We start from the raw sequence: 14802 nt of genomic DNA on the forward strand, positions 1-14802 counted from the left end.
AGAGCAGGACACAAGGCAGTTACCACTGATGCGACACTATCAGCATACAATGATTTTGGCATCCCTTGGAACACAGATTTTTGGAATCGCAGTGCTACTGTGGTATCAGTGTATTTCACATCTCTGCCCACATTCCCCCTTTGATCTGTATTGTAAAGATTCAATCCAGATACTCCCGTTCCCTGTACATGAATACAGTATATACATCTGTTCATTGTTTTTTTATTGGTTTGAGATTTAATGTTTAGCTGTCATAAATCACTGCCATGGGACAAGTCTGTAACTGTACTTGTTATATTTTTATACCACATCCATCAATTAGTTCTCACCATCTTTAAATACTCCCAGCTGTATTTTTAAGTGACTAATAATTCATTTTTATGCTTGTCCAACTGGAGATAACTGTACAGGGACCAAATAGTTGTCCTCAAAAATCATGTCTGAAAACTCCTGCAAGCTGGACATGCAAAAAACCAAGAATGCCTAAAAATCATGAGCATCTCAAAAGACAAGCTTGTAGCTTATACAGAGACAGTATTTGTTCCATTTTTACAGGATATATATGTTTTACAGGTCATACCTGTACACTGAAAAAATGGCTAGTTATGTTTCACTCAACTGAAAAAAATAAAATCAGTTGGTATTTCTGTCTCTGGCTTGGCCTCTAGGTTCCACAGCTGGAACTGAATTAAAACTTGTGCAGCACCTGGGTAGACTTGTCCTAAAGTATCACTACTAAACTACAAAAATTATTCAGCACCATCTGCTTCAGCTGGGTTTAAACACCATTTATGTATCTTTAGTGAGTATTAAAATGCAGTGAAATAAAAGTAGTTACTTTTGCATTACTCTTTATTAGGTTTTACATTTGTTTTAAATATTGCCATGGTTTTTGACAAGGTTTAACAGTTTACATTGTCACAATTGAGTTGAAATCTGTGTAGTTTTCAGTTTGCCACAACTATTAATCTGAACCAGTATGTTAGTCTGCTGTGCTTATTGTAAGGAATTTCAGTAGTATGTTTTCTCCATCATGGCTCACTCTTCTTGGGCATGGGGTTTCTTAGGAGACAGAAAGAAACCCTGCTATGTGACCAGCATTATTCTCAAAGACTTTGAGAGCACTGAACAATTTACCAGGGCGGTCGTGACAGAACAAGGGGCAACGGTTTTAAACTGAAAGAGGGTCAATTTAGATTGGACATAAGATACTTATGATGAGGGTGGTGAGACACTGGAACAGGCTGCCCAGAGAAGCTGTGGCTGCCCCATCCCTGGAAGTGTCCAAGGCCAGGCTGGGTTTGAGCAACCTGGTCTAGTGGAAGGCGTCCCTGCCTATGGCAGGGGGTTTGGACAAGATGATCTTGAAAGGTCCCTTCCAACCCAAACCATTCTGTGATTTCAGTTAAAAAATCTTACAATTATATGTAAATTAGTGTCTTATAACAGAGGTTCCCATGCATTTAACTGAAGGTTAGGTGTCGTGTTACAGTGTTAACACTATCACCTACACCTTCAGGGAGCTTGATTTGTCTTTTCCAGTGCTAAGTAGCATGATCCATCATTACCCAGCATGCTGAAGCCACTTACCTCTATACAATCGAGGAGTAAAATGCTTCCTTTTTTTTATTCAGCGGTGCCTTATACTCACTGCACATGTAAATGACAGCCTGTGTTCTGATTGGCAGAAAATAAAAATATATGATCGCAGTAAGAGTCAAACAACCATTAAAAAAGAAACACTCTGAAAACATAATCCCCTGTTCTCCAAGTTTCTCTAAATTCTAATTCTTATGTATTACTATATAAGTCTCACTTCAGTATGTTTGCTGTGTTCTTACTAGTAGAGGCTTTTACTCAGATAAAAACGCCAGTAGAGGAGACTTGGACTGGGTGACCTCTAAGCTCAGTGAGCCATTAAACAAGTGACATCCTGGTAGACTTGCAGAATAATTAAAATTTAAATGCAAAGGCGTATTATCACTGCTGGGTGTATGCAAATTGTTAACTGTTTATAAAATGCAAGAAAGAGTATCAATGTCACTTTATGGTTTGGATTTAACATATATACAAGTTAAGTGTTTGACTTTCCTATAATCAGCCAGTTACACATCTGAATGCTGTATATGGTGTTAAAGCATTAAACCTAAGGACAAAATTTGTCCTCAAAACATTAATTACACCAGGCAATCCTGTTAAATTCAATGGATTCAGCTGAATTTAATGAGGGTTCCTGGTGTAAATGAGGGCAGAGCTCAGTTCTAAAACACAGCATGCATGTGTCATCTGGCTAAGTGAGAAAAGCTGTGGAAAGTATAGCCTGAATGAGCTGATTGTTGTATTCAAGTCTTAAAGCTTAATGTGCCTTAACAGAAGTTTTGCATTTAAATTTCCTCTTTTATTAAAAGAGGAGCAAAGAAGCTGTACTTCAGACATTCAGATAATTACATTATGCGCAGAGACCCTGATCCTCAAAAGGACTTGCACATCTATCTGCCATTTCTAGTACCTAATTGCAGTTCAGGTGATGATGGCAGCCCCTAACCAGCTGGTCATTTACATTTTCCTGGTCCCTCAGTTGAACGGGACTGGACCTGTTAAATATTCCCCAAAAGGCATGTGCAGACATGCCTGAGACTCCACAATGGATTTCAGCTAGTGGAAAGGATGATCATTCCTCCACCTACCTCATCCTTCATGTCAGCAAAAGCATTTGTGCAGCCATGTGCAAGCTGGATGAGCTCACTGACCCCGCGGAAAAGCTCACCAAGCCAGCAAACACCCTCTCCAGATTCATCTTCATCCTGAGGCTTTCAACGCAAGCACATGCTGGGAAATACCACCCTGCCTGCGTAAACTGCCAGGTTTGCTGCACTACAGCGGCCTAAGGAGCGGCAGACAGGCAATCCTCTGAGGTTTTGCTGCAGGCGTTTGCAAATCAAATTGCAGAGGGGCATAAATGGGGTATAGTGTGCGTGCATATCTAAGTTATGTCTGTGTTACTTGTATGTCAGCTGATGTGCTTAATCAACCACATGCACTGTAGCTGCCCAGAAGAAGATTGCAGGATGTGTGGTGTTCCCATGTCCAGTTGTATTTAGCTCTAGTGAGAAACACGCATTTCCTCTCCATGTCAACTCGCAATCAAGAAAAGTATGAAAACGGGACTGAAAACTCAAATATAGATGTAAATTTATCCCAAATAGGTAGAACCACAGCAGCCAGAGTCATCCTGTCCGAGGTTGCACAGGTAGCAACCTAGATTGCTGCAGTCCTGAGCAGAGGCCAGAGAAAACTGCAGATGTTGGAACAAGGTGAGGTTTACCCATTAGCTTGTACCTTTAGCACGAGTTCAAAGGAAGATGCCATCCACCCCTTCCAGCCTGCTTTTTACCCACTGAATAAACACTGGGGAAAAAATCTATCTACCATTGAGGTACTTTGCAATGTAGGAACCTGCACAGTTTTTAGCATTTGAACAACGGTTCGAACGCGAACAAGGTCTAGCATAACTTTCAGGCAATACTGCAATGCTATTTCTCCCAGTTCTCCCAGTCAGCTCAGAAATTACGAATTTAAAGATTATCGTCTTCAAGGGTGTATGAGATGGTCACAGTCCTGGTGTTAGGGAGGAACAGAAAGGTTTGGGTGGGGAAGAGGATCCAGGTGCCACCTTTCCAAGCTGTTCTGGGTCAATACCTGGTCCCATCCTAGATTTGGACAGTCATTTGCAGATGTTTATTATGTATGAGAGTCATTAAAATGAATCCATCCAAAACCCAGCAACAATGAGTTGCAGTTTGCCCACAAAGAGGGAAAAAAATTAGATGTTACTTGTTTGAGGCACAGGGAAGGAAGGAGGGGGAAGGTGCCTCTCTGGCTTTGAAAAACTGACAAAACCATCAGTGCTAAACTGAAAATACTGAATTAAGAAGCTACAGAATAAAATTGCTACTGCTGTTTATAAAAAAATCCACGATTTGCAGTGCAAAGTGTGAGCAAGTCCTTCAGATGCAGGCACACATTCCAGTGGCAGGCAGCAGGACTGGGGCTGCAGCAGCAGCATGTGCGAACCCAGCTACCACTCTGCACCCCCGTTATCACAGTATCGCCAGGAACAGCTTCCCTCTCTCCCATGAACAGTGGGTCAGCTCTAAGTGGCCTGAATCCTTGGGGGGGGGGGGCGGGGGGAAGCCTGAAGGTGGACCCAAATTGAATTCTCCAGGCTCAAATGCCTGTGATCACAGGAGAAACGAGCCCAGAGCCTGGCTTGCCTGCTCAGGGCCGTGTCCATGGCCAAAGGCAATCCTGGTGCCACCCAGCCCGATTTTCCACCAGCTGATGCGGCTCATTGACAGGCACAACAGTTACTAATCGGCACCCTGAGCAGCAGCATAGAAGGCAACGAAATGGAGGGGCGCTTTCAAAATTAGCACAGGTATCACAGGCAGAACTGTAGCGAGGGAAGCCAGCACTGAAAGAGATTCACAGCCCTTTAACTGCTGAATCTTTTCCTCAAGTGTTTTGCGTTCTGAAATTTTGCTTCTTTGTCTTATCTGGATATTCATATAGTTAATAAAAAACGAGAGCTCAGTCGCATAAAAGAAAGGTTTTTCAAATTGCAGGTATAGTAGAATACCTTTTTGCAAACACACAAGATGTTTTGGGAATTAAGCTGTAAAATCATTAGTGCAGCAAATCAGATCAAATCTGGATCTTTGGACCAGGAATATTTAAATTGTAACACTGCTTCATCCCCCAATGAGTTGATAGGTTTATTTGGCTTCAGGAAACAGATGACAACCGGCAGTGACCCTATTTTGGGAAGAGGGAAGGAAATCTGAGAATTTCTATCATTTTCACTCGGAAGACTCTCAAACAGATGATGTAATTTTTGAGCATAGCACAGGTCAGTCCCACAGCCTCTGCCTGGCCAAATATCTAAATCCACGATTCGGCTGCTAGGGATATTCTCAAAGCAGTGTTCAGCTGCCACCTCGGTCTTTATGTGCACTGGTGTCTGCCAGCTGATGTTAAATGATTGCCTCTGTCAGGAAACTGTCCCTTCTCCTAAGTTCCTAGCTCAAGCTAAATCCTGGAGTCAGAAACCAGGCAGGAGAGTGCCTGTTCTGCCAGTAGGACCCGTGCTCTGACTGCATGAAGATTTTATACTTGTCGAGTTCAGCAGCCGGGCCAGACGGGTACCAGCTCCTGCAGCTGCTGGGAAGCAGCACAGCCCCTGCTCTTGGCAGCCCCCGCCAGCAGCGTTTCCCTTCACCCATCTGTAGGCACCCCGAAGTGCCTGATGTGGAAGTTACTACTTAACTGGCTGTGAAATGTCTTTGCATTAGGATTTCCAGCCAAAGACATTTGCCATTTAACAAGGGAGGGCAGCATCACAGATTTTGCAGCCACCTGTTTGCCCACCTAATTTTTTATTAAAAACCCCACTGGCCATCCACAGTTCGCTTTGAGTCCGCTCACAGAGCAGCTCTTTCAAGGTGCTCATGAGAAAATGGGGTATATGCCATTTGGGAAAAGTTTGGTTTGAAGTGGAAAATAATACACAGGTACCAAAAAAGCCATCTTCAAACCCCTCAGTTCAAGTACCATTTCTTCTACCTTTTTTTTTTTTTAAACTCTAATCCTGGAGGATTTGAAATATTCCCCTTGCTGAGGTAATGCTGCCAATGTGATGTTGCTGGAACCACTTACATAAATTTTCATACTACATCAATGCACCCAGATTTTCCACTAGCTGCAGTGAAACAGACTCACGTTTTTGGACCAAAAATCAATTTCACTTTGCACTTTTAGATATGTGCAGGGGCGGGGGAGAAAAGAAAAAAACAAACACAAAAAATTGCCATGAAAAGAAACTGCATTTTTCTTCTGAAAGAACGGCATGTTCTCCCTCCCTTCTCTCCACTCTCTGGAGTGTTTCCTATTAATATTAACGTTTTTTTCTGCCCAGCTGTTTCCTCACAGTGTAATCTCCCATGTAATCTCTTCACAGGTGTGGAATCTTTATACCAGCTCCAAATGCTTTTTTTTTTCTATCTGACAAAAAACACTTCCAGAGAGCAAAGCTTTCACCCTTTCAAAGACACCTATAGCACTAAAGGGCACGGTCTCAGAAGTGTTGACAGTAAGACCCCCACAGCCCCCACCACCTCTCAGCAGCAGAATGCATTGTGCTATGAAAATGATGAACGATCTTTAGCGGGGTGATCATGTGTTATTCGTGACAGCCAGGAGATGGGAGCTGTACCGGGTGTATATATTCCTCCAGAGAGGCAACAAAACAAGGTGGTTCAGTCCTGCTTCCCAGGTCACATCCTACATCAGCAAGCTGTTGAAAGCAATTGCCGCGGGCAGGCATTTTACTGTCCATCCCTCATTACTGCCTCCAAACTCTAAATCTCTCTAAATCTCTCCCAATAAGAGTGCATTCATTACCTGCTCTCGCTTCCCAGTTGCTCCCCCAGTCTGTTATGGGATGCCTGTGCTGTAAATGGGAGTTCCTGAGAGCCCACGCTGCTGCCTCCACCCCTCCTTTTGCAAAGAGAGAGATCAAAATGGAAAGGCCCATCAGGGGTATGAACGATCTCCTGTTGACTTTGTTAAAAAAAAGGAGAAAACAAAAGCAGGAAGAGGATTAATTAGCCTGGATATCAGGGACTGATACCAGCACTAGGAGAAAGCAGTCATTTTAATTTACATTTGGAAACACAATTTTCTGTATCATGTAAGTCAAAGGAATAAAACGTGCCAAAGGCTGTAACTGTTACTTATTCCTGCAGCTGTACCTTAAAAAATCCCCCAAGTTTCTCCTGGGACCAGGATGCCCCAGCACAGCACGCTGTGCCGGAGGACACTCAAGTGCTCCTTCCAGACAAGGGGCACACAAATCCCTGAACTGAAGAGGCACATGGCACGGCACAGCACAGCATCCGTGCAAGCCTGGCCGATGTGTGCCGTGTGCCTGGCTATAGTTAAGCTCCATTTGCCAGTAGCACTGATTTTCCAGGAGGTACAAAAGCCAGTACAGGCTGAACGGAGCGCTGGGTGGGCCTGCTTTTGCAAGGGTAAGTTGTGTCTGTACCCCCTCCCACAAACTCAGCCCCCACTGGCAGAACTGGCAGAAGGGTCAGCTGTGTCCCTGCATCTCACCTAGCTTGCAACCCAAGACCCTACGGCAGGAAACGCTTGCCTTTTTACTCACTCTTTCCGACTTTTAAGATAAAAGCCAGCACAATCTCGCGTCAAAATGGCAACTTTGTTTTCAGAAGCACTTAAAAAAATAAAGCACCTAGAAATAGTTAAAAGTAATGCTGCTGCGAAGTGAGGAAAACATTGCCTGCTGAAGAAGGGCTGCCAGGGAAGAACAGTGGGAAAGTTCAATTATCTACCGTCTGCTACATCAGGAAAATTCATGCAAGCCCAAGTTGCTACTCCTTTCTAGAGCTGCGTTTATTTGGGAAACTGCAAGGCAGGAGCTTGTATTGTATGTGGCTGAAATCAGCGCGCAGGCTGCAGCCAGCAGAGCCCGTGCTCTCATCATCCACTGACAGCTGGAGCAAGCAGTAAGTGTATCTGCCCAGCTGACACAATTTGCCATTGTAAAGAGCAAATTCCTACCAAAACGCTTCGGAGCCCATTGCTGAGGGGCTACATCTCCTGCATATCCTCAAGGCATTTACTGAAAACTGGATCAGAGCGTCTAAGTCTGCTCTTCTCCATCCCATAGCTAAAGAAACTGAGGCACACAGTTAATTATTTGTCCCACGTTACAGAACAAACCAGTAGCAGCACAAGGAACAAAAGCTGACTGACAACTACAGTAACACTGCTGTTCAATGTGTCCTTAATGTCAGCACAAGGGAAAAAACCACACAAGTCAAAGTAATTTTATTAATAAATCACAAGAGCAAATTGCTGTATTTTACTGAGAGAAACCCACAGCTTTATGTACCAGGGCAGAACTTGGGAAGCTGCATACTAAAATGCCGATTATGCAAATTTATCTTATGAACATTTTTAGACAAGACTGAAGCAGGGTTTATTTTCTTGAATTAAAAACAGAATCCTACATAGTTCATTAGCATGGATTCAGAGCAGAATGAATATTCATGTAGCCCACCTCTCCCAATTCTACCTGCCAGAAATATCAAGGAAATAAAGGTTAGAAAATGGATTCCTGAGCAACTGTAAATGCAACTAGCTAATGTCGCTGCAAGGCTGTTGGCATCTTTGAAAGGTCACAGAGATCAAGAAAACCTTTTTGAGCAGAAAAAGGCAAATGATACTGCCACCTTCAAAAAGGCAGGAAGATCTGGGAAACTACAGGCTGGTCAGCCTCACTTCAGTCCCCAGGAGAAGTACAGAGTAAGCTGTTACGCAAGCTGTTCCAGGCACATGAAACACCAGGTGATGGGGAGCAACCAGTCAACACTGATTTACCAAAGGCACGTTCTCCCTGACCATCCTGACTGCCAACCAAGTGACAATGACTGGCACTGGCAGAAGGGAAACAGCAGATGTTTTTCACCTTGACCGCAGCGAGGCTTTCAATAGTGTGTCCCACAGTAAGTAGCCTTGTAGCCGAACTGAGTGTGTGAACTACAAGATGGGCAAAAAACTTCTGGACCATTGGGCTCAGAACAGTCAATGGTTCAAGTCTAGCTGTCAGGTGGTTATAAGTAACACTCCGCAGTTCAACACCAGGACAAAATGTGCTGAACATCTTGCTTAACAGAACAGAGCCCAGCTAAGGGCACTGGTTTGTCTAGCCTGGAGAACAGAAGGCTGAGAGGAGACGTACTAGGTTCCCACTAGAGAAGGGACTGTGGAGAAGACAGAGCCAGACACAAATCCTTGCCCATGACATCAGCTAAGTGCTGGAACAGGTGCCCAGTGGAACCTCCACCAGCGGAGTTTCCAAACCTCAAGGCAAGGACTTGAGCAACTTGGCCTGGCTTTAAAGTTGTCCTGGTACTTTGCAGGGGGTTGGACTACATGACCTTCAAATGAGCTTTCAACTTAAATTTTCCTATGACTCTGTGATTCCAATTGCATATGTAAAAAGAAGTCGTCTATCGGTGAAAAGCCACCCATCACATTTATTTTGACAGGCCTTCAGGGTGTTCCACTTGTCAGGTCTTAGGACACCATTACTGTGCTTCTTCAGCTAAAAACTTCATATACTGTTTCCGAGCAGGAAAGTCATCAGCTGGCCTGTTGTATGCTGTCCAGACGGGTTCTCCAACGAATAGTCTCATTGCCTTCACGTAATTCTGCCAAAGAACAAGAAGTGACAAGTAATTTAGAGATCCTTTCCACGGAATCTTGATTCTGAAGTTAATGTTTCATTTGTATTTCTGCAGAAATTTTTCAAACCATTTCAAGATGGACTGAAAGCCTCATGTGTTCCAGAAAACTACACTGCTGTGCTGTTGTTCCTACTTCCCAGCCACTGCAGTGGGATATTTTGCACCTACGCAGTGACATATTGTGCCATAACCAGTGCCTCCAGGTCAGGCAGAGACAGTATTTTTCCCTTTTTCAAAGAAACAAAAAAAATCCTGTCTCATGCAAATCTTTTGTACTGGATCCCCAGTGCCATACTGAGCAATGCAGCATCTAAATCCTACTTGCTTAGTTAAACAACAGCAATCAGAATACCCAAGGTGGCTACACAATGCTTTTGAGGAAGAACAGAAGCTTCAAAGTGAAAGCCATAAAAACTGAATGGAGGGTGGATAAACTAGCCAAGAATTAATGCTACAGGAAGTGAAAAGTCTCCAGATTCCAACGGGAAAAGCAACAGCCCCTGCCACCCGCTAACCAAAAGTATACCAGGTATGAGGTACAGCTGTGGCAGCAGAAAATGGGATTTTATGTCCTGCGGAAGTGCTCCAGCCACCGAATTACGGGGAACTCTCCACTCCTGTCCACTGCGCTAGAGATTTAGACCCTACCTATTTTGTAAACAATGCTAAGTGCTTATCTTGCACCCAGGCGCTCAGCAACGTCAAGAATTGAGTTAGGTACCCAAAGAACTTAGCTGCAAAATGCAAGGGTCTAGAAGCAGCTCAAGAATTTACTTTTGAAGAATTACTTCTAGACTAAAATTCCTGAAGTGGATGAACATTTAAGACTTCTTGTGGATTCAGCCTACAACCCCTGACGTTTTTTGTCTGTGTAAAGACAATGCCTTAAACTAATAATTGTAGATGATTCACTGTGGATCTCAAAATGCAGACGTGAGAAGTCAGGTTTTTCACCAAAGCAGTATCTCCCTTTTTTACATATATGATAACTGTTATCTAGACAGCTGATTCAAAATTATACCGTTCTCATGTCTACGTCAGAGATGGGATTTTGCCACACAGGAGGCAGCACACATTTCCCCATTTTCCAGGGGTAATGCTGAGGTTACAAATGTATTTATAAAAGCCCACAAGGAAAGACACAGATCAGGACCACATGTGCCAACCTCACAGTCCCTTTGCCAAGAACCCCCTCTGAAAGCAGGTCAGCTCCTGTGAAGCCAGCATCCAGCCTAGCACACACTAGCTGCAAGTAGTGGCTCTGGACCCCTAAATCCTTCTTTCCCTGAAGGTGAATTTAGCACTTCCGAAAAATGCCACTGCTGGACACAGGTATGCTCTGTCTGTGCCACAACATACACAAGATACACAACAAGGCAACACAGAAGGATCTGTCTGCACCATCTCTACCTCAACTAACAGCAGGGGCCATTGTGGGAGGGACAGCCGCAGGGCTTGGCTCTCATGCTGCTGTCACATAAGATATGCTACAGCTATCACGTGGTAATGACTTGCAGTCACAGCTGACGAGAGGAATATGGATTTGTGACCTGGAGATGAAAGGTTCAGATGCTGTGAATTATTTAGTATTTTTCATATTCCTGCTTCATATTTAATATATTTTGCTAATGAACTGCAAGTCTCTGGGCATGTAGTTAGTAGTGTGCTATACACTCACATGGATTTGTCATCAAAATTTACGGTAATCTGTAACAACATACGTTCTCATCCAGTGTAAATCGGTGATAGATGCCAGCAGGGAGGGTTATCATGTCTCCTTTTTCCATGAAAATCCGGATCCATTTGTCATCCTTATCTCGAACATCAAAATAGCCAGATCCATCTAAGATGTAGCGAATTTCATCGTCTAGGTGTAAATGTTCTTCATAAAATGTTTTTATCTAGGAATAGCAAGCGTATCTTAAAACTACTGAACACAGAAAAACTGCAAAGAGGTCTGGTAGAAATACGTGGTAAAGCAGACAAAGGCTTTCACAGGGTAGCTGCGCAGCGATTTAACTAACAGATGAGACCAACGTGGTTAAAACGGCCAATCCAGCCAGCCAGACCCTGTCTCAGGACACTTCGAAGCAGGCTGCCACATTGCCTTTGGAAGACAAGAATTTCACTGACAAGAAACAGCAGCTATAGCTGCACATAACCAGTCTCTGAATAACAGTAATGCTTACATCCGTTTGAGAGAGAGGTGGATAAAGCTTTCCACCGCAGGATTTGGTCCTTGCGGTTGTTCAGTTTGACCATTTTGTGCCTGTTATTTTCCTGACATGAAAAAAAAATGCAAACAGAGCTACAGATTATCCCCCCTCTTTTACACTGTTGTAAGGCTGAATTAGCTGCACAGGCGACTACAACTGTATGAGAAAATGCAGTTATTGACAAACACGGCCCATCTACGGCAATCTGATGTAAGCAGGATGTCACGCCTGCCCCCAGAGTGAGCCCCAGCTCCAGACTCTCTCCCAGGGCAGCAGCAGCAACATTCTCATTTTTCCTGGAATGGTGAATGCTTTGTTCATTTCACAGCACAGAACAAAACATGCTTTAAAGGTTCAGTTAACAGAGAGCTGACCATGTTAGCGCACAGAGAGCAGTGCAATGCCAGGTACCATTACCTGCTCAGGTCTGGATGCTGTTCAGCCACACCAGCGCTGGTGTCCCTCAGCCTGTACTGATCCAGCATGGCAAGGCGAGCACAAGTCCATATGCCCTCTCTGTAACGGCCTGCCTTTGCATCAGGTAGAGCCTACCCAGGCAACCTGAGCCACTACCTAATTCACCTTCTCATCAATTTAAAACTGGTATTAACACCATGAGCTTAAAACAAGCTGATGCATGCAAATTTAATGAAAATACGGCAGTGTCACTGGGTTGTTGTTGTCAGGTCAGAGCAGCATGCCAGCACTTGGAGGCCGGAAGGAGAAAGTTCCTTCTAGGAGGTTCATCTGACAGCCTGGCACCACTCACATTCGGCTCTTACGAAACAGCCAAAGCACCAGCTTCCCAAGGTAAAAAAAGTCTTCTTGCACAGGGAACGTATCCCTCTGATTCCACCAGGTTAACATTCATTTCGAAAAGACGTATTTTGCAAACAGCCATTAGGATGTTTCAGCCTTCAAAGCCCATGCCCAGCTGGCAGCCACCTGCCTTCACCCCAGGAGGCTCTCCGAGGACAGGTCAGTACTGGCAGGGCTCTGCTGGTAAGAAACTTAGTTTTGAAATGACGCAGGGATGGAAGCTATTCTTAAAACCTTTGAAGGCAATCTAACAGAAGCAAAAGGCCTCTGCTATTTTTAAAATAATACCAAAACTGCTTTCTTTATGTAAAGGACTTCAGTACAGGCTGTATTTTACCCCTGGAAATCCCACGCCTGCACCCTGCCCAGGGCGTGCAGGTGTGAGGAAGCCGGCCGCACACTCTAGCGGCAAGCTCCAGCACACAAATCCTCGGGGAAAGCGAAAGCTCACATACCTTTTCCTCATAATTGGGAAGCCTGTCTTTATGTATGGTTATTATATCCATCCAAGAGTAATTTTCTGCTCTCCGAATCTCTTTCAGACAGGGATCACTCTCATAGTTATCAGCGTCCAACTGAAACACAGGCGGGGGGGAAGGTGGGGGTGGTGAAAAAATTTTTAAAAAAGCGTTCAGCCACAACCGCTTCAGGCGCATTCGGGACGCCAAGGGGGCGAACCCCAGCTGCCAGGCCCGTCGGAGGGCAGGCGGCCGCGGGGACAGCCGAGCCGGCCGCCCTAGGGGCCCCGGCCCACCAGCGGCGGCACCCGAGCGTGCGCCCGGCCCTCCCCAGCCGGCACCGCTCCTGCGGCCGGCCCCGCCGCGGGCACCGACCGGCCGGCCCCGCCGCCCTGCTAAAGGCTCTCCCGGTCCCGCCGGCTGCCGGGGCCGGCCTGAGGCGCCACCGCCCGCGGGCCCCGCACGGCCCCCGCCAGCGCCGGGCCGCCTTCCCGCCCCCTCTCACGCACTTTGCGGTAGACGACGCCGAGGCGGCGCAGCTGCTCCAGGCTGACGGCGCGGTTGGGCCGCAGCCGGTGAGGCGCCCGCTGGTCCTCCGGGGACTCGTCCATGTACCAGGCCTGCACCATGGCGGGCCGGGCGGGAGGGAGCGGCCCGCCCCGGCGGGCGGAGGGGCCGGGGCAGGGAGCGAGGCGGCCCCGCACCGCCACCCCACGGCGAGCCTTGAAGGGGCGCGACCGGCAACCGGCAGCGGGCCCCGCTCTCGCTCGGGGCCCCGCGGCTCCCCGCCCCCCCCAGCCCGGTTACCGCAGGCCAGGGGCAGCCGCCTGCCCGCCCCGCGCGCCCCGCCCGGGCTGCTTCAGCTTGTCCGAGCCCCAGCGCCGCACCGCCACCCCAGCGCCCGTACAAACAAAGAGGAACTGGGCCGGGGGGGACACGAAAGCAGTAAGGCACCCTGTCCTGAGCGCGCGTGTTGTCTCCATACAGAGATCCTCGCATCCCGAGCTGGGGTGGAGAAGATGCACTCCAGCATTCCCTCCAGTATTCCCTCCAGCCTCCGCAGTTCTGAGATTCTACAGTTTTACTGTTCTATATGGTAAATAAACCATTGGCTTATCAGCTAAACGTGATGTAATGACTGAGAAACAACCAAGAAAAAACCCAACAACCTCTCTTTCAATATTTTTCTTCCTGAACAGTTTTACACATACCAAAATCCTTAACCACTCTATCCCAGATTCTCAGAAATGGTACCAGATCCCTTTAATGCACAGTACTCATGTATAAGCACTACTGGTTACAATTCCGGGCAGCATGTAATTGCAAGTCCTGTAACATTACAGGTAAGCTGGTCTAATGCTGGTATTTGTCCACATTTTTAGAAGCACATCCAAATCCAGCCAGAAGTTCAATGCCTACCCAGTGAGTGTCACGGCTGCTGAACGCCAATAGCCTCCTGAAGTTTCAGTTCCCTGAAAAGAATGACTTGAACCGCCAACACCCTCTGTGGGTCCTCAAGCCCCTGCCAAGTCCCATTGAGAAACAGTACTTGCTTTCCATCCTTTAATCAGCCTTAACCTCACAACTTTCCTCTTTTATCCTGAATTTCCAGAGTAAGAATGTTAAACATTGGTATCAAATGAAAATAAAACTCTTCCCTATTAAGACTCCCTATTACAATCTACCTAGTAGTTTCAGGTAGTAAATCTACTTAAATTCACTGATGTTATGATTTACTCACCATTATCCACGCCTTTTTCCAAAGCTGCTGCTTCAAAAAAATACAGATTTCCATATAGTTAGTAGGATCTACATGTTTAACTGGACACGTACAATAGGTAACATTATTAGATGTCACCTCTTCAGTACATTATTTGCCACACTGTTCTGCCTCAACTAGAGATCTGATCAGGGATGGGATGTTTTCCTTCAAGGTAAACTTCTAAAATAAACAAAATGGGTGACACTGTGCACACA

The 14802-nt window shown here is 45.8% G+C and overlaps 1 protein-coding gene across 1 annotated transcript; it reads right to left on the reverse strand.

Moving 5' to 3' along the window:
• Positions 1 to 7895: 7895 nt before the first annotated feature.
• On the reverse strand, positions 7896 to 13532 carry ADI1 (acireductone dioxygenase 1). Its single transcript, XM_055713869.1, has 4 exons — positions 13335 to 13532; positions 12823 to 12942; positions 11054 to 11233; positions 7896 to 9296 (listed from the first exon to the last, which is right to left on the reverse strand). The coding sequence occupies exons 1-4, from the start codon at positions 13452 to 13454 to the stop codon at positions 9174 to 9176; spliced, it is 543 nt and encodes a 180-aa protein (XP_055569844.1). The 5' UTR covers positions 13455 to 13532; the 3' UTR covers positions 7896 to 9173.
• Positions 13533 to 14802: the final 1270 nt, after the last annotated feature.

Source organism: Falco cherrug, chromosome 6 (assembly GCF_023634085.1).
Source record: "Falco cherrug isolate bFalChe1 chromosome 6, bFalChe1.pri, whole genome shotgun sequence".
Classification (NCBI taxonomy): domain Eukaryota; kingdom Metazoa; phylum Chordata; class Aves; order Falconiformes; family Falconidae; genus Falco; species Falco cherrug.

Excerpts from the sequence above, each read along its gene's own strand:
- ADI1 (XM_055713869.1), bottom strand. The coding sequence starts at position 13,454 with ATGGTGCAGGCCTGGTACATGGACGAGTCCCCGGAGGACCAGCGGGCG. Across the intron at positions 12,943-13,334 it reads TCGGCGTCGTCTACCGCAAA|TTGGACGCTGATAACTATGA; the intron begins GTGCGTGAGAGG and ends CCTGTGTTTCAG. Across the intron at positions 9,297-11,053 it reads GATTTACACTGGATGAGAAC|AATTACGTGAAGGCAATGAG; the intron begins GTATGTTGTTAC and ends GTTCTTTGGCAG.